The sequence below is a fragment of the Microtus pennsylvanicus genome, chromosome 2 (assembly GCF_037038515.1).
Source record: "Microtus pennsylvanicus isolate mMicPen1 chromosome 2, mMicPen1.hap1, whole genome shotgun sequence".
Taxonomy (NCBI): Eukaryota; Metazoa; Chordata; class Mammalia; order Rodentia; family Cricetidae; genus Microtus; species Microtus pennsylvanicus.
In genome coordinates this window covers 97,431,183-97,448,995 of record NC_134580.1, presented here as the reverse complement: position 1 = coordinate 97,448,995, position 17,813 = coordinate 97,431,183, and the positions used below count along the sequence as shown (strand labels likewise).

The 17,813-nt window shown below is 52.6% G+C and overlaps 3 protein-coding genes across 3 annotated transcripts in view; 1 reads left to right on the top strand and 2 right to left on the bottom strand.

Annotated features, from left to right (window-relative positions):
• The window catches only part of Dnajc17 (DnaJ heat shock protein family (Hsp40) member C17), a 32,359-nt gene extending 24,864 nt beyond the window's left edge, over window positions 1–7,495 (top strand). Inside the window, exons 10-11 of the mRNA XM_075961803.1 lie at window positions 13–123; window positions 7,302–7,495. Coding sequence (XP_075817918.1) covers window positions 13–123; window positions 7,302–7,421 — 231 coding nt within the window. The 3' untranslated portion in view covers window positions 7,422–7,495. The remainder of the gene's footprint in view (window positions 1–12; window positions 124–7,301) is intronic.
• C2H15orf62 (chromosome 2 C15orf62 homolog) lies at window positions 2,837–5,097 on the bottom strand. Its single transcript, XM_075961804.1, has one exon. It carries the CDS (start codon window positions 5,006–5,008, stop codon window positions 4,481–4,483), a length of 528 nt encoding a protein of 175 aa, XP_075817919.1. The 5' UTR covers window positions 5,009–5,097; the 3' UTR covers window positions 2,837–4,480.
• Window positions 7,496–7,514: 19 nt separating the features above from the next.
• On the bottom strand, window positions 7,515–11,686 carry Gchfr (GTP cyclohydrolase I feedback regulator). The gene is made up of 3 exons (XM_075961806.1): window positions 11,496–11,686; window positions 9,688–9,782; window positions 7,515–8,033 (listed from the first exon to the last, which is right to left on the bottom strand). Exons 1-3 carry the CDS (start codon window positions 11,529–11,531, stop codon window positions 7,910–7,912), a joined length of 255 nt encoding a protein of 84 aa, XP_075817921.1. The 5' UTR covers window positions 11,532–11,686; the 3' UTR covers window positions 7,515–7,909.
• Window positions 11,687–17,813: the final 6,127 nt, after the last annotated feature.

Below are 17,813 nucleotides of genomic sequence, written 5' to 3'. Positions count from 1 at the left end.
TCTGTTTGGCAGGAGCTGGCTGTCAAAAATGAAGTGGGCCTGGTGGACAACCCTCTGAAGATTTCCTGGTTGGAGGGACAGCCCCAGGACACAGTGGGTCACAGTGACGCAGGATTATCAAAGGTAAAAAGTCAGGAATCACCGCTGGGTCTGCTTGGGGTCTGGGATCCTTTCAGCTTCTACTTTCTCAGGCCCTTTGTTCCCAAGTCCAGATCAGAGTAAAATGCAGTGGGTGGGTTCAGTCAGTCCGAGAGGGCTCTCTGCTCACCCCTGTTCTCTAGGAGGTACCTGTTAGGAATAAACCCTAAGAGGGCAGCTCCGCCGGCGCAGAGAAATCCAACTAGGTCAGATCAAACCAAATTAAAATGCCCATCGCTTTATTAAATACGGTGCTCTCGGGTGGCTGAGCGCATGGTGGGGAGACAGGAAAGTGGGGAGCACTGCAAACCCTAAACCACGTGTTTCTCCTCTGGGAGCCAACTTAAATACCCTGTGGGAATGGTCCTGACCCTCCCCCAGGGAGGGGTCAGAGCCTGGCATGTTGGGATTTGGAGTCCTGACCAATGCAACTCCCAGGCCCAACTTAACAGTACCAAAGGACCCTATTTCTTCTACCTACTTTCCTTCCTTCCTTCCTTTTTTTTTTTTTTTTTTTTTTTTTTTTGGTTTTTGGAGACAGGGTTTCTCTGTGTAGCTCTGGCTGTCCTGGAACTCATTCTGTAGATCAGGCTGGCATCAAACTCAGAGATCTACCTGCCTCTGCCTCCCAAGTGCTGAGATTAAAGGCATGCACCACAACCTGGTGTTTTTTTCTTTTCTATTTTTTTTTCTGGCAATGTATCAAACCCAGAGTCCTGCTCATAATTAACCCACATGCTACCACTGAAGTACATGTTCAGAGAGACACAAAAGTCGGCCCATGCCAGACATGGTGGCGCACACCTTTAGTCCCAGCACTTGGGAGGCAGAGGCAGGTGGATCTCTGAGTTCAAAGCCAACGTAGTCTACAGAGTGAGCTCTAGAATAGCCAGGGCTACACAGAGAGTCCCTGTCTTGAAAAAGCAAAAAGAAAAGAAAAAAAGAAAAGAAAAAAATTGGCCCATGCATGTCTCCTGTTGGAGCTCTCGTTGGATTTGGAGGTCAGACATCCCTGTGCTGGATGAAGAGGCCAGCAGGCGGGTGACTAGAGCAGACGCTATGAGCTCGTCTCCTCTAGAGAGAGCATCCCACTCTGTGTTGAACCTGGAGTGCTGTATCTGCTGCTCCGCTTGTGGCCACTTGTGCTCCTTCTAGCTGCCTCTGAGTCCTCCCGACTCCACAGAGGCTAGTGCTCCCTGTCTCAGTCCTCCCGACTCCACAGAGGCTAGTGCTCACTGTCTCTGTCCTCCTGACTCCACAGAGGCTAGTGCTCACTGTCTCGGTCCTCACAACTCCACAGAGGCTAGTGCTCACTGTCTGGGTCCTCCCGACTCCACAGAGGCTAGTTTTCACTGTCTCGGTCCTCCCGACTCCACAGAGGCTAGTGTTCACTGTCTCGGTCCTCCCGACTCCACAGAGGCTAGTGCTCACTGTCTCGGTCCTCCCAACTCCACAGAGGCTAGTGTTTACTGTCTCTGTCCTCCCGACTCCACAGAGGCTAGTGCTCACTGTCTCTGTCCTCCCGACTCCACAGAGGCTAGTGTTCACTGTCTCTGTCCTCCCGACTCCACAGAGGCTAGTGCTCACTGTCTCGGTCCTCCCGACTCCACAGAGGCTAGTGCTCACTGTCTCGGTCCTCCCAACTCCACAGAGGCTAGTGTTCACTGTCTCGGTCCTCCCGACTCCACAGAGGCTAGTGTTCACTGTCTCGGTCCTCCCGACTCCACAGAGGCTAGTGTTCACTCTATCTTTGATGGCCCAGTTTTTCAGCCTGACTGCAGAGTTGGGGCATAGACTCCTGGTCACTTTTGCTGGAGAGATAAGTGCTTTGGGGGCAGGAGCTCCTGGCCTTCTCTTCTCTGAAACAGCCTGGGTACCTATTGGCATGTCCACAGCCTCCCAGAGTTATTAGGGTCTCTGTCTGACTACCTGTGCCTGTCCCTGCCTGAGAGGTTGGGAGTTCTGGGGAGTGTGCCTGTCTTAGTTACTTTTCTACTGCCATGACAGTTTTGTCACCATAACCAAGGCAATTTATAAAGGAAAGCATTTAAGTGGGGGGTCTCATGGCTCCAGAGGTTATAGAGCCCATGGCCATTAGTGTAGGTACGGTAGTAGGCAGGATGCTGGAGCAGTAGCTGCAAGCTTATATGCTGAGGTAACGACCACAAGCAGAGAGAGAGAGAGCTAACTGGGAATGGCACGGGCTTTTGAAACCTCAAAGCCCACCCTCTAGGGACACCTCCTCCAAGAAGACCACACCTGCTAATTCTCCCCAAACAGTTCCACCAACTGGGCAGCAAGCGTTCAAACACATGAGTCTTTGGGGCCATTCTCATCCGCACCACCACAGTGTCGCAGACCCTGGTAGAGGAGGGACATGAAGTGGTCTAGGCCGGCTCAGGATCTTGACTTAGAAGCCTGTTCCTCCACCACTCAGTTTCAGCCTTCCACATCCAGGTCACTCTCTGTAGGCTGCATTAGAAAACCTTTATTCACTGCCTCTGTATCCAGAGCCCTCAGCTGGGCACCTCCGCACAGGCGCAGGGCACAGGAGAGACACAGGGTGTGTCAGCTTTCCCTCCACCCTTCTTTCACATTCGGAGTAGCCTGGGGGGGGCCAGACCCATGTGTCCAGCACTTCTGAGTTCTGGATTCAGATGTGGCCGAGCCAGACTAGGATAGTAACAGGTGCAGCCTGTTTGGGGCAAGGCAGAACTCCCCGCCTGGTGGAGGATTCTGGAGCTGCTTGGTGCATTGTTCTTTCCCTGATCAAGTCATCCCTCTGCTGGGAAGGAAGGCTGCTGTCTGTACAGCCTTTCCCAGAGGCCCCCAAGAGGCCCCCATACATAACACTGTGGGAGTTCCCAGAACACTCCTCACAGGATTGCTTAGGACCTGTGAGCTGTTTGGTAATGATTGTCGGGCATTCCCCTGCCTTTTCCTCCACCTGCCTCTCCTGCTCTGTCAGCCCCTCCTGCATCTGCACCCCGGGTGGCATCTTCCTTTCCTTAGCCAAGCTTCTGCTGTTTCTGCACTAGTGCCTAGCCAGCACCATCAGGTGGATTTCGGTCTAACTATGTCATACTGTCTGGTAGCCATGAATCAGGTCCGGCTGTTGATTTAAAATATGGCTAGGTAGGCTGGAAAGATGGCTTATCAATTAAGAACAGACACTATTCTTCCGGAGGACCTGAGTTCAATTCCTAGCAACCATATCAAGTGGCTCACAACTGCCTGTAACTCTGGCTCTAGGGGCATCTCACACCTTTGGCCTCTGCAGGCACCTGTGTAAACGTGTGTGCATGCACACACACACACACAATTAAAAATAATTTTTAAAAACATCTTTAAAATGTGGCTAGAGGGCTGGCATGTGGCCGTTTTGGTAGAGTACTTGCTTGGCATGCGTGAAGCTCTGGGTTTGGGTCCCAGTGCGGCCCAAACAACTGGGTGTGGTGGCACATGCCTGCAGTCCCAGGAGCATCAAGCTTAAGGCCACCCGTACTATGTAAGAGACTTTGTCTCAAAAATAAGCAAACATTGGCTAAGGTGAAAAGGAACTGATTTGTGTTTGTGTCTGTATAGTGTATGTTTGAGTGAGTGTGTGTGTGTGTGTGTGTGTGTGTGTGTGCGTGGGTGTGTGTGTGTGCGCGTGGGTGTGCGTGGGCCTGGAGTCTGCCAATCTGACTAGTCTAGCCAGCCAGCCTGCCCCCTGGGACTCCTGGTGCCTGCATCCTGAACACGGGAATTCCAGGCAGGCTGTCAAACCTGTCTGGCTTTTTTCATGTAGGTACTGGAGGTCTGAACTCAGGCCTTCCTGCCTGCATACAAACTCTTTATCCACTGAGCCATTTCTCCAGCCTCTGGAACCGAACTTTCGGTTTGCTTTTACTTCAATTAAACAAGCATAGGAAGTGAGAGGTGGCTTTTCTACCTCTGCTCTCTCCGGCCTTCCTCTTAATCTCAGTTAGACGGCTTCTTCCTAGATGTAGCCTATGATTTCTCTGTTGACAGTGATTCTAGAGGCTGGTCTGAGTCCGATTTCCTGACTCGCCCTGTGCCACCCTATCTCTCCCCTGACCTATGACCAGTTCCTGTGGCTGCAGGTGTGGCTTCCTTTTCCTGACCTTTCTTTCCAGCTTCCTTCAGGGCTCCTGCCAGAGAGGGACCCCCATACTTTCCCAGCTGGCTTCTGTCCTTCACACCGGGTGACTTGAGGATTGCTCAGCAGTCGGGGCCGGCTGCACTGTGGCTTATGTCTCCACCTGCTCCATAATCCACACTTTACCTGCCTAGGTCTCCCAGGCTCCAGTCACCCCAGTTCTCTCTGTCCTCACTGGGGTCAGAAGTGGGGCTCACTAGGAAACTGCTCCTTCAGCATCTGAAGAACTTCCTCCAGAAGTGAAATCCCCAGGTCCACTTTGAAGGAAAAGAAAGGGTCATTGAGGTCCGGAGTAGGTGTCCTCGGGAAATGGGGAGTATCCAAAAGGTCCTCTTGTGAGCACTGGTGGAGAGGGCCTGTCAGGGAGATGGCTGAAGGCAGGGTGGCCGAGTAGGTGGCAGTGTAGGTTGCTGGGGGCTCCAGAATATTGGGGCAACTGGAGCTCTCTCGGTAGAGACGTGGGGGCTTGGGTGGGGCCAGCAGAGTAGCTCGGGGCTGCTCATCTCCCCACAAGGGCAGACGCCGGCCATCTGACCTCCCTCGAAGTTCCCGGATGACTTCTCTGTTGCTGTACTCCTCGTGGTCACCACCAGCAGTGCTGGCCTGGCTGAGTGTGCTGCCCTGTCTCCGCAGTCGCCGCGGCCGCCCCAGGGTCATTCTCTTGAAGAAGGAGGCATTGCGGAAGGAGCCTTTCCGCCAAGTCTCCATGGAGCTCCTAAGTCAGCCAACAGGTCTGGCATCTGAGAAACCCCACAAAGGGGCTCAGCAGCAGCTTGTGACCATTTGCCAGCAGACTGGAGGCCAGAAACTGGGACGACACCCCTCAAGGGCTAGGAGCAGAGGCGGCACGCTTCTGCTCGGTGTGGCCCTTTGTCTTGTTGCATCTTGGATGGTGAGACAAGACTAGCAGGAGGGAGAGTTTGTCCGGGATATCAGAGTGCTGGGAGTTTCCGCCTAGATAAGAATGGCCTGGTTACTTGACGGGCATGTAGAAAAAAACCAAAGGAAGCAGCGGTACTTACAGAGCAGGGCCGGAGTCAAACAAGGCCGAGGGCCTGGTGGGCAGGGCGGGACCTCCGGAGGGGAGCGTGCACTTCTTCAGGCTGCGGCACCCTCTCTCTGGTAGTTGGTGGCATGTGCCGATCTCCTGGCCAGTGTGGGGCTGTGCTCTCTCTGCCAGCATCTGGGGACTCTGATTAGTGGCGTGACTGTTTGTGCCAGCGTGTGGTAGAGATGTGTTTTGTTTTCAGCTGACTCAGTCAGGTGGGAAGCTGGTTTCATGCTCTGAGGTAATTGCAGCATCCGCAGGCTGGGACTGGGGCAGCTGTGACCAACACCCCAGGGCAGTAGGACGCTTCAGATTCCTCTGGGGAGTGGTCTGGGGACAGCCCTGCCCGGTGTGTCACCAGGTGACTTCCTGTCCAGTCAAAGCTCCGCTGCCACCGTGACCCCAGCAGGCCTGCCTGGCTCCCTAGCCCCAGCCGGCTCTGGGAAGAGCCCAGGGAGGTAGTGCTAATTGAAAGGCAATTTTTGGAACAGTTGTTGGAGAAGGAAGAGAGGAGACCTGCCGGTGTGGGTGACTCAGCCCTTGGGCTGGTTGACAGGCCCTCATTAGGCAGGCCACAGGAATGGTGGGGAAGGATGTGGAGGGTGTGTTAACCGGTACCAGCCCCATGCCTGTAAAGGGCTTACTCCTCCCAGGGTTCTGGGGGCATGCCAGGGGTGACTTGAAGTTTTCTTGGTAGAGCAGTATGAACTTGGGGAAGGAGCAGCGCCCTCCCCACAGCGGGGACATCAGTATAGCATCTCAGCTTTTACTCTCGGCACCCAGAAGGCCGGTGCCCGGCTGCTCCAGTGCTCTCCCTCTGGCTCGGGGACCTCATTTGGGGACCCTCTTGTAGAGGGGGCCAGTATGTGTGAAGCTGCCCTGAATTGCCAGTGGTTGGGGGGAGGGTGGCTGAGAAGAGGTTATTTCTAGGGATGGGGGAGGTATAAAGACAGGGGGACCAGATTGAGTGTCACTTCCTGTTTATCTGCACCCCTGACTCCAAACAAGTTAGCCAGAGCCTGGCGGCCCAACTTCAGCCACTCCCATGTTATTCCCCGGGTCACTGACTTCCAAGCCTTCTACTGTGGGAGCGCACCAGCGTGGGGTCGTCCTCCCCCCCCCCATAGGGCCCCACAACTCTTTGGTTACAGTTGGGCCACCACACTTGGTACTGCTGTCCTGGCTTGGCTCTGTACCATCGCTGGTGGGTTACCCACCCTTCTATCTGCTGTAGAATCATATAAGGGGTGTCACAGCTCCAGCGGTGCCAAGGGAGGAAACGGTCTGATTCATACCGTTGGCCTGACAGGCTTGGTCACACAGTGCTCTGCTATCAGGCTGTTTCCCTTCCACAGCTTTGGCCTGTGGCTGGCTGGCTGTTGTTCTTGGGTTATCGAAGTGAACCCCTCCTCAGTCCCCTGCATGGCTAGCAAGATCTTAAAAGAAAGCCAAGGACCCTACCTATAGTAGCCTGGTCTTGTCTTTACGAGGCAAGCTGGGCTCATGCTTGTGGAGAGGGCAAGGCCCCCTTTTGTGTCCTCAGCAGGCCAGACCATAGGGGAAGAGTGCTGCTGTGTCCAGTAGACCTCAGACCTCCTCTTCTGTTGGAAACCTGCCAGGCAGAAGCCATGGGCGGAGGGAAGGAGAGGCAGATAAAGGGCTGAGGCCTGGACTAGAGCAGGATGGAGAGAGATGTGACATCCTGGGGACAGGGAGGCCAGGGGAGCTTAGAGATGAGCGGGTGAGGAGCTAATGGAGAAGCAGCCTGGGAAGCACAGGCCTGCTCTCTAGGCTCCTGGAGGAGTCGGAATCCAAGATGTCTGGGTCCTTCCTCCGCCCCTTCTTCCTCTTCAGCTTTTAACTTGGTTCTGTCTAGGCCCAGGCCTGATACTGAATCTGGAATCTGTGGGGCCGTGCCTGCTAGCCTGACTTTTTTGTCCCTTCTGTTCCCAGGGCTCAGTGCGGTCAGAAAGGGACTATGAGAGTCTTGTCATGATGCGCATGCGCCAGGCAGCTGAGCGCCAGCAGCTGATCGCGCAGATGCAGCAGGAAGATGAGGGGAAGCCCACGTAGACCCGGCTCCAGCTCTCCCACCCCATACACTTTTGTGCATCATCACTAATAAACTTTTTTTTATATATATAAAACAGTCTACTTTTCTTTGTCGTGAGCTGGACTTTATCTGAGAGGGCTCCACTCAGGTCAAGGGACAGTAAAGAATGTTGTATTTCAAGAGTCACTGCACAACAAAGCTAAGGAACATCCACTCATGAGAGCCTTTTATTGGCTTGGACTAGCTTTGCAGGATCCAGGGAGTGTCCTCTGGGTAGCCTCCTTCAGCACATAGCCTAGAGCAAGAGGCCCCTAGCTGGGGGAGCTGACAAGACCAGGGCAAGGCCTGCTGTGCCCAAGGAGCTGGAGCAAGGCTCCTTGGGCTGCGCAGCCATCAGGGTTGGGCAAGGAACCTGACAGTTTAGAAAGAGGCAGGCAAGGCAGACAATGTTGCAAGGATTGGGGCTCAGGGCACAAGCCAGGCCCTCCGAAGGTGCTCTGTCCACAGGTCATTCCTTGTACAGGCACCACACCAGCGTCTGGCCCACCCCTGTCATGCTCAACACACGGAAGCCCCTGAGTTCCAGCTTGTCCAGGACTATGCGAGGAGGGTCGTTGACATAGTATTCATAGCTGTGAAGAAACCAGGAGAGTGAGGTGAGAAGCGGAGCAGGCACCCGGCCAGAGCCAGGCCTGTTTGCCGGGCACTTGCCTGGTGAGAGACTAAGTGCACACCCTGTGTTCTGTCCCGTGCTACATACTTTGCTTTATTCTCCCCGTCTGATGAAGGTGCTATCACTGTTGTGCTGATACGTGAGAAAACAGGCTGGTTAGCTCTGGCTGCCGTGAATAGCAGACCCCATGGTAGCCTTATGGCTGCTGTGTGTGTTAGTCTGAGCACCCCACTAGGCAGTCTCCCCTCTTCAGGGCTCAGGCCCCTCTCTAGCTGTCTTGCAACCCTGAAGAACAAATAAGGTTAGCACCTGGATCCATGTGCCCTTTGCTGGCACAGAAAGTTTGATTTCCCTTGAGTTGTAGAGAGCATGAAGCAGATACGGGCCCCGAACCCCCAAGCTTGGCATCTTGAAGCAAATGCCTCATGGCGAGGGATGGGATTGGCTCCTCCCTGCCTTGGTCAAGGGCTGGGATCTGTCTTTCTCCCCTCCTTGCACTTGGGATGGCAATTCTTCTGAGGATCCCTGAACCCGCTTTATAATAGGGAGGCTGTGCTGGTTTGAATGAGAATGGCCCCCACAGACTTGTATCATCGAATGTTTGGTCTCCAGCTGGTGGGCCTGTTTTGGGAAGCATTGGAAACTGGTCTTGGAGGAGGTGGGCCACTGGAGGAGGCCTTTCAGGACTAGTGTCTCTCTGCCTTCTGCTCGTGGGTCAGATGGGTCAGCTACTGTTCCTGTCTGCCTGCTGCCATGCTCCTTGCCATTTTGGATATGGGTTCACTCACTCAATGCAAGTCCCCAAGTAAATGCTTCCTCTCATAAGTTGCTGTGGTGGCTTGAATGAAAGGAGCCCTCAAAGGCTCATCTATTTGAATGCTTGGTTACCAGGAAGTGGAACTGCTTGAGAAGGATTAGAAGGATTGGAAGATGTGGCCTTGGAGGAAGTGTGTCCCTGGGTGTGGGCTTTGACATTTCCAAAGCCCATGCCAGGCCCAGTCTCTGTCTCTCTTTCTCTGGGCTTGCAAATCAGGATGCAAAGCTCTCAGCTACTGCTCCAGCACCTGCCTCATGCTGCCACGCTCCCCACCATGATCATGGACTCTAAAACTGTAAGCAAGTCCCCTATTAAATGCTTCCTTGGTCATGGTGTCTGTGAAAATAGACACTAACACAGGGCAAGGAATCAGAAAGGGAAGCAGTGGCATTCAGGCAGGGATGCTGTAAAATACGCTGCAGGAAATAACCAAATGCCAGGCAGCCAAGAGCTGGAAAGAGGCCCCAGGTGTCCTGCTCTGTTTCTGGGACTGGACCCTGTTACTCAGCCAGCCCTATTGTCTTTGCTGATGGGATCCAGTTTAGAGCAGAGAGGACACGGAAAGGGAGAGTTCATTTCCAGAGCCCCAGACTCAGGGCAGGCTGTGCTTCCACAGACTTCCACTAAAGATGAGCTGCCTTGTGAAGGAAGACTGGGGGCTTGTGGGAAACTCTCCCTGTGGGGGATTACAGATGAATGCATGTTGTCGTGCAATGGTGTGTTGGTTGTGTAAAGGGGGAGGCAGGAGGAGGCACTGCCAGGGAGAAAGAAGGCGCTGAAGGACGCCACTACTCACAAGTTGTTTCCCAGGACACGTCTCTTCGTGGCCCCCAGGTGCTGCATCAGCTCCGGATCCGAATGCTCATCGCCCACCATGGTGGGGCCCACCTCCTGCAAGGGAAGCCACAGGAGCTGCTTAGCTGGCTGCTGGGCAGAAGGGGGCAGGTCTTGGGAACAGCGCTGAAGGTATGGAGAAGGAGCACAAGCTAAGAGGGGAGCAGGGTGGGTCCTCCCTGGCTTCCTAAACTCTGCCTGCCAGCACTTTCAGGCCAGACGCCACCAACCATGTTTCCTGTGTATTGACATCACCTGGAGAATCAAAGAAATGAAAACACACGTCCACATGAAAATTTATACACAGGCATGTAAACTTCGCAATTTACAACTGCCACCAAAATGAAAAACAGAACAAAAATGACAAAATCCTATATATGCTGCTGGCAGAACTACCCGTAACAGCCAAAAGCTGGAAACAGCCTTGCAATGCTGGTCAGTGGAGGAGCACAGAAGTAAAATGTGGCAAGGCTTAGCCAGGTGGTGGTAGCGCACACCTTTAATCCCAGCACTCTGAAGGCAGAGGCAGGTGGATCTCTGCGAGCTCGAGGCCAGCCAGAGCCATCACAGAGAAACCCTGTCTCAAAAAAAAAAAAAAGCAAGCCTGTAGTTCTAGTAGGAAAAAAGGCAGTGGGCTAGCTTCGAGGCCAGCCTGGGCTATAGCTGCAAAGTGAGAAACAGTGGTGTAGCCTTCCTACAGAATCTTCTTCAGCAGGAATGCAACAATATGAACGGACTTTGAAAACATGGACAGGAAAGCAGCCAGGCCCAAAAGAACACACAGGCAAGCGTAAAGTTAGCAGCTAGAGCTCATAGACACATATTAAAATTGATTCTAGTGATGGTACCCAGCTCTGAATATACTAAAACCAAAACCCCTCACAGACATTAAACCGTATGTTTTCTACCAGTGAATGTTTTGATTGCAGTAAAACTATAAGACAGCCAAACCTAGTGGACATGCCTGTAATCCCAGTACTCGGAAAACAAGGTCAGCCCCTAACACATAGCGAATTTGAGGCCAGCCTGGGCTACGTGAAAAAAAAAAGAAAAGAATTAAAAGAATAATTATTATTTGAGGGAGACATTTCCAAGCTTGGATTCCCACATTCTCCAGAGTTTCTGAAGGTCTGAGGAAAGCGCCCAGCAATCCGTATTTTAACAACTGTACAGGTTCTCAGACCTCTGCCCTGAGCACTGTCCAGACCTCTCCTGCCCCGTCATGAAGCCCACGCTTCCTGCTTCATCCTGCGGGAGTTGGGTCTGCACCCACTGCTGGAATTCTGGAAGAGGATGAGAGCGCGCCCTGCTGTTCAGCTGGGGTGGGGGTGGGGCATCGTGTATCTAAAGTTACAAAGGGGCTTCCGAAGCATCCAGTACACTACGCCCCCTGCCCCCCACTCCCAGCTGATATGACTGCACCTAGAGAAGGGAGACCTCAGATTCCCGTCAGGTGTTCTTCCCAGGCCGCTTGCAGCCCCCTCCTTCCTCTCAAGCCCCAGTTCTCAGTGCATCAGGATTAACCCCTCCTTGAAGGAGCTACAGGTGCGGCCACTGTGCGTGCGGCTCAGCTTGGTCTTCGCCTTCGTGCCGGCCCTGGCTGCAGCACTTGCGAAACGGGTCGTGTGTGTCCCCGCGGAGCTCCCCGCCCACCCGGCCGCCTGACCCTTCTCGGTGTCCGCGCCAAGGGGGTGTGGCGGGCGGGTTGCAGGGGACCGTCAGGAAAATCGCGCGGAGTGGTTGTCGTAGTCACCCACGCAGAGTACTCACCATGCGGATCTGGGTGCTGATAAGCAGGTAGGGCATGGTGCGTGGCTGGGGCGGCCCGCGACCACAGTCCCGTTACTCTCTTCTCTGCGGACTGCGCTTGGCGGCGGTGCGGCCACCGCGCGGGCCAATCAGGAGCGCGCGCCGCGGTCCCGCCGCCCTGGAGACCAGGAGGCGGGCGTGTCCCTGCGGACTCCACTAGCAGCTGTGGCCGTGGCCCCCGGGGCTCCTTTCGCCCCTTTGCCCTCTTCCTGCAACACCTCCACGCCCAGGCTCCAAAGTCCTATTGCTTCCCGCCTGCTGCTTCCCGCCTGACCCTACAGCGTTGCAGGGCGAAAACTGCACTGTGGACCTGGCTGCAGCCAAAGGGACGTGGGGACTGCGTGCCTTCACCAGGACGCGTCCCCGGAGAACTTTAAGTGCACGAGGCTAGGCTAGACGAGAGTGTCAGTGTCAGGTCCCTGCGCCGTCCAGCGTGCTGGGCACTGGCATTTTCAGTGTGACTGAGGGTCCTTGCACGCCTTCAGCCTTGCACATTAAATCTGCGAAGCACCTGCGCGCTTGACTCGTTGCCAGCCCGCCAGTCCCTTAGGCGCGGAATCCGGTCCTCCTGCGGGGAGCCTCGGGAACACGCGCAAATCACAGGGTAGCACCTGGGGCAGGGAAACATCGATCCCTGAACCTGATACCCTATGGAGGGCGGCGAGTTCACAGCCAGCTGTTCCACGCCCTCATCTAGATGCACCAGAAGCTGACAGTTCAACATTCTTCAATTGACACGTTGTGATTGATTCCCTAAAAAGCAGAGCAGAGCAAGCCACCCTGGAACACCCTTGCCCACGGCCTGGAAACCTGCACTTCTTACCTAACTGGTCTGATTTATTTATATCGTCCCTTCCTGCTTGGGACCAGCTCTCTCACCCCAACGATTTAGCCAGAGAAATAAAGTACATCCGTGTTTAGAGCTAACCCCCAGTACTGGGAGGGGAAAACCTATAAAGAACTCCTACAGGGAGCTAAGTCGGCCCAGTGGTTCAATGAGTTTGACCCCACACAAGGCAGGCAGACTTGACACCCCGCCTTGGTGAACTGTTGAGCTAGAATCTTTGTACCCTAAGTTGTGTTTGTCAGAGTATTTTATCAGCAACAGGAAGGAAACTGGGGTGTGTGTGTGTGTGTAATTTGTCTCAAAAACCACAAACCAAAACCAAATAAGCAAAAATAAACAAGAGCAAACAAACCTACATTAACAAGGCGGGCACTGCCGTGACTAGGCACTCCGCGAAAGAAGAAATGGAACCGACCAATAAGCTTAGCGCCACACCCCCAAACCTTTAGGAGTCCGAGAAGCGCGATGTAGGTGTGTGTCTGTGTGTTCACGTACCGTCACGGCCCACTCAGCAAGGTCAGAAGACAATTTTCAGGAACTGGTTCTCCCTTCCCTCCCACGCTGTGGGTCCCAGGGATCCAACTCAGGTTGTCAGGCTTGCCAGCGAGTGCCTTACCCACTCAGCCATCTTGATGGCCCCTAAACGTCCATTTTAAGCCACCAGATACTACCGTAAAGCTAAGAAAGAAAAGAAAAAAAAAATTAAGATTGGCAGGCGTGTGGCCCACAGCTGTGGTTCCAGCTACTTCAGAGACCGAAGCAGGAGAAGCAAAGACAATTGGAAGTGAAATACTAACCGGGCGACATAGTGAGATTCCACGGGGGGCGGGAGGCGGGGGGAGGCATAGTGGCTCCCATCCCTAAGCCTAGTGTACTCAGGACACAGGATTGCTTCAAGTTCAAGACCAGCCTGTGGTGCAATGTGAAATATTGTCTCAAAAAAGGCCCTCTGCCTCACGGGACTAGAGAGAGGGCTCAGAAGTCACGAACACTTGCTGCTTTGCCAGGGGACTCTAGTTCAGGTCCCAGGACCCCTATCAAGTGCCTCACAACTGCCTGTAAGTCCAGATCCAGGAGAGCCAATGTCCTCTTCTGGCCTCCACAGGCACCTGTACACTCACATATACATAAAAATAAACCTTAAAAGAAAGCCTTTTCTCTCCTCCCATTCCCCCCCCCCCCAAAAAAAACTGAATGGGAAGAAAAGGCTGTAAAAACCAGAGTTGGCTAAAGTGTTGAGGGTTGGGACAGCCTGACAGCAGAAAACACTTCCGTTGAGATCACAGACTGTGACTGATACAATCAAATTCCACCCCTTGTGACAAAGCCAAACCTCCCTAGATAAACCTTAGAGCTGGGGTGATGATCCCCTATGATCCCCAACTCGGCAGGCTGAGTCCGAGATGGCATCTGAGGGCAATCTAGATCTCATCTCAGAAGCTAATCAGTCCAATCAATGCTTGCATGGGAGCGTTGGAGTACAGCCTGGGCTTCACAGTGAGAACCTGTCTAAAAACTGAACATTTATGGAAAGCTCAGAGATGTGTAAAGCTAAACAGTATTTTGTTTTGTGATTTGAGACAGACAAAATGTCACTTTAAGCTTAGAAAGTGCAAACATAAAGGAGCGTTATTTGGGAGTCTTGGGAACTGCAATTTGGGAGACATAGGTTTAGGTAGGCTCTGAGTTAGTGCTCCAAAGCAAGTAGGGAAAGTGAGGCTCATGGTGAGAAAAATGCCTTCACCCATTACAAGATCATCGTATTAGTCAGCTTCCTGTTAGCATAGTGCAGCACCTGCGACATTGGGAATGGAGGCTAGCCTGGACTACATAGAAAGAATGTCTCCAAACACACACACACACACACACACACACACACACACACCAAAACAAAACAAAAAACCCAGCCTAGCAATGAAGGGCATGAGGCTGCGGTGTAATCATGAGACCCTTAGTTTGGATCCCAGAGCCTTTGTAAGGAAGGAGCTAGATGTTTCTACCACTGCCTGCAATCCAGTTTCATGGAAGGCAGAGGCAGGAGGACACTGGTCTTTGCTGGCTTCCAGTTTAGATGAGAAAATGTGAGCTCCAAGTTCAGGGAGAGACTGGTTCAAAGAAACAGGTGACCCACAATAGAGGACACTCAGCGCCCTCCTTTGGCCCCACGAATGCACACACACACACACACACACACACACAGAGCCTAACTAACTAGGGAGGTCACTTTGACAGGTGTAATGGAGTCCTGCCCCAGCATCAGGTGAGGACTGAGGAAGCTCGGCAGGAGCCTATGGGCAGGATGAAGTGCTCCGAATCCAGGCAGCAGGAGACAGACTGAGACTGGGGCCGCCTGGTTTCCGCAAGGGCTTGTCCCCAGTGACTAGAGACCTTCCCTAGGCCTCACCTTCTAAAGTGTCGCCACTTCCCAGCAATGCCACCCTCTAGATCAAGTCAGTGACACATAAACATTTGAGGTACACTCAGCCAAATTGTAGCCATAACTGAAATTGTTTATCTTCTCAGCACTTAGCAAGAGGGTCACTTTGAGTTCAAGGTCAGCCTAGGCTACAAAGTGAGATTCTATCTTAAAAATAGCAGGACAGAAGATAAATAGATAGGTAAATTAGCAAGTATTTAAGAGAAACTACTCCTGCAGCGGAGAAAGAATACAAAAGTTGTTTGCCGCCGACCTCCTGACCCACAGAACCAGTGGCACTATCCCTGAAGCAGGAGTCCAGCTGCCTCCTGATAAATATCTGGAATCTCTGGGCACTCTATAATTATCTGGATGTCTCAGAGGCCCGCAGTCGGAGGGCGGGGTTCACGTTCTTAAGCAGACGCCTGAGATGTGCCTAAATCCTGAGCCCTTAATGGTATCCTGAGTTTATTTAGAAAGCCTCCTCCTTCCCTGGTCCCCACTCCCACCATCTACCCCCTCCCAATCCTCCATCCCTTTATCCCTTTTTCTCCTCCTCTCTCCCCTCTCTTTCTCCATACAGGCCATCCCCCTAGGTAGCCCTAAAATGTTCCAGACCTTGTAATCTTCCTGTCTCAGCCTCTGGTGCTAAGATTATATAGTTATGAGTCCGAAGAGTCTGGCTTGAAAGGGTCCTTCAGTGCTGCTTCCATAGTGGAATTCCTTTTATTTTCCCCAAATATGTGCTCAAATTGAGAGAGAGAGAGAGAGAGAGAGAGAGAGAGAGAGAGAGAGAGAGAGAACAGACAAGAGAGTTAAGTATACTTCTTCCAGGGGGCCATTGCCTCTGAGCTGAGAGAGAGAAGGGAACTGGGTGAGGTGGGGTGGGTACGGGGACTTATAGATGCTTCCTTTTTCTTTTTTCTTTTCTTTTTGGCAAGGTCTCACTTTGTAACTTAGGAAGGCCTGAAGCTCATTATGTAGTCAGGCTGGCTTTGAAGTCTCAGCAATCCTCTGCCTCAGGCTCCCAAATCCTGAGTGAGCCACTACAGATGGCTCAGTTATGCTGGGGATGAAACTCAGGGCTACCTAAGGAGCTCAGGTGAGGCCTAAAAATAAGAATATGGTGTGTGTGTGTGTGTGTGTTTACACACGTGTTTAGAGGCTAGAGGCCGATGCTGGGTATCTGGGGCTATAGGTGTGCTTGGGATGCTGGCTTGTCAGGGGAGATGTTCTGGCATCCAAACACCCCTCCTCATGACTGTACCGCAGGCACTCTTTACCCATGGGCTACCGTCCCAGTCTGTCCACCCTATCCGACTAGCCAGTGACTCCAGGGATCTGCCTTTCCACCCCATCCTCCCCAACATCAGTTCTAGGTCACCTTGCCTGGCTTTTGCTTGGGTGCAGGGGATCCAGATTCAGGTCCTCGTGCTTGCACAAAAGACACTTAACTGAGTCAGCTCTCCAGCCCCACCATAACCTTTTTATGTGCGTGTGCGTGTGCGTGTGCGTGTGTGTATGTGTGTGTGTGTGTGTGTGAGAACCTTAGAAGTTAGAACCTAGGTAAGGCTACAGTGTCACTTTTTGGGCAGAGTCAGATGAAGCGGATGTTCTGGGCTGGGCAGGAGCGTGGGATCTGCTGTTTGCCTTTCTTGGCTGGGCTGTGGAGGGGTGGAAGGAGACCTAGAATGGTGCCCGGACTCGCTTTATTACGTTCGCAGAACTGGTGTGTAGATGCGCCTGGAGATAGAGCCCAGTCTGCAGCAGCTCATCCCAGCGCCGGCTGCCCAGGCAGGCTTCCTCCTGCCTGATAACATCTTTAATATCCAGGAGGAAATGAATTCCCGGCCTGCGCTCCCTGTCCTCTTTCCCCGACCACCCCCGCCCCCCTCCCCGTCAGTGTTTACGGATTGCTTCTGCAGCGGCGGAGCACAGGGTGCTGAAGCTGCCTGAGTCCCACTCTCCTCTCCCACCTCTGTGTTGCTCCCTTCCTTTGTCTTCTTGAGTCTCAAGACGTAAGCCAGGCTGGCCTTGAACGTGGGTTGAGTTCCCCTGCTTTTGCCCAGGTATGAGCCACCATGCCTAGCCCTAGGAGGGCACAGACAAAGCTTATACATCTGACACACCTTTCAGGAGTCGGTTCTGTCAGTTCTCGCCACTGTGTGCTTTCCAGGAATCAGACTCAGGGGAACTCAGGTGGTCACCCTCAGTGCCAGCATCCTGACCGCTGAACCACCATCTCACTGGTCCTCATTCAATTTTTGAAATAGGGTCTTGTGTTACACTGCATCCCATAAATATGCACAATCACTATGCGACAATTCTTGTTCATTTTTATTTATTTTTATTTTTTAATATATTTATTTATTTATTATGTATACAATATTCTGGCCAGAAGAGGGCACCAGATCTCATTACAGATGGTTGTGAGCCACCATGTGGTTGCTGGGAATTGAACTCAGGACCTTTGGAAGGACAGGCAATGCTCTTAACCTCTGAGCCATCTCTCCAGCCCTCATTTTTATTTTTTATCTTACTTTTTATTTGTTTGTTTGTTGTTGTTTTCCAGACAGGTTTTCTCTGTGTAACCCTGGCTGTCCTGGAACTTTCTCTGTAGAACAGGCTGGCCTCAAACTCACATATATCCTCCTGCCTCAGCTTCCTGAATCCTGGAATTAAAGGTGTGTACCGTGATGCCCAGGCTTTATTTATTTATTTTTTATGTGTGTCAATTTTTCTTCCAGATTCATTCCTTTTACAGTATTTTATTCTTTTTTCTTTTATTTTATTTTAGTTTAGTTTTTTGAGACAGGGTTTCTCTGTAGCTTTCGAGCCTGTCCTGGAACTAGCTCTTGTAGACCAGGCTGGCCCCGAACTCACAGAGATCCACCTGCCTCTGCCTCCCAAGAGCTGGGATTAAGGCGTGCACCACCACCGCCTGGCTCACAGTATTTTATGCTAATAAGAGTTTCCTCCTCCCATTTAGAATGCAGGAATGATAATGACCCTTGTA

Coding starts and splice junctions, on each gene's coding strand:
- Gchfr (XM_075961806.1), bottom strand. CDS start 11,531: ATGCCCTACCTGCTTATCAGCACCCAGATCCGCATG. Junction 9,783..11,495: donor TCAGCACCCAGATCCGCATG/GTGAGTACTCTG, acceptor CTTCCCTTGCAG/GAGGTGGGCCCCACCATGGT. Junction 8,034..9,687: donor CGTGTCCTGGGAAACAACTT/GTGAGTAGTGGC, acceptor GTTTCTTCACAG/CTATGAATACTATGTCAACG.
- C2H15orf62 (XM_075961804.1), bottom strand. CDS start 5,008: ATGGAGACTTGGCGGAAAGGCTCCTTCCGCAATGCCTCCTTCTTCAAG.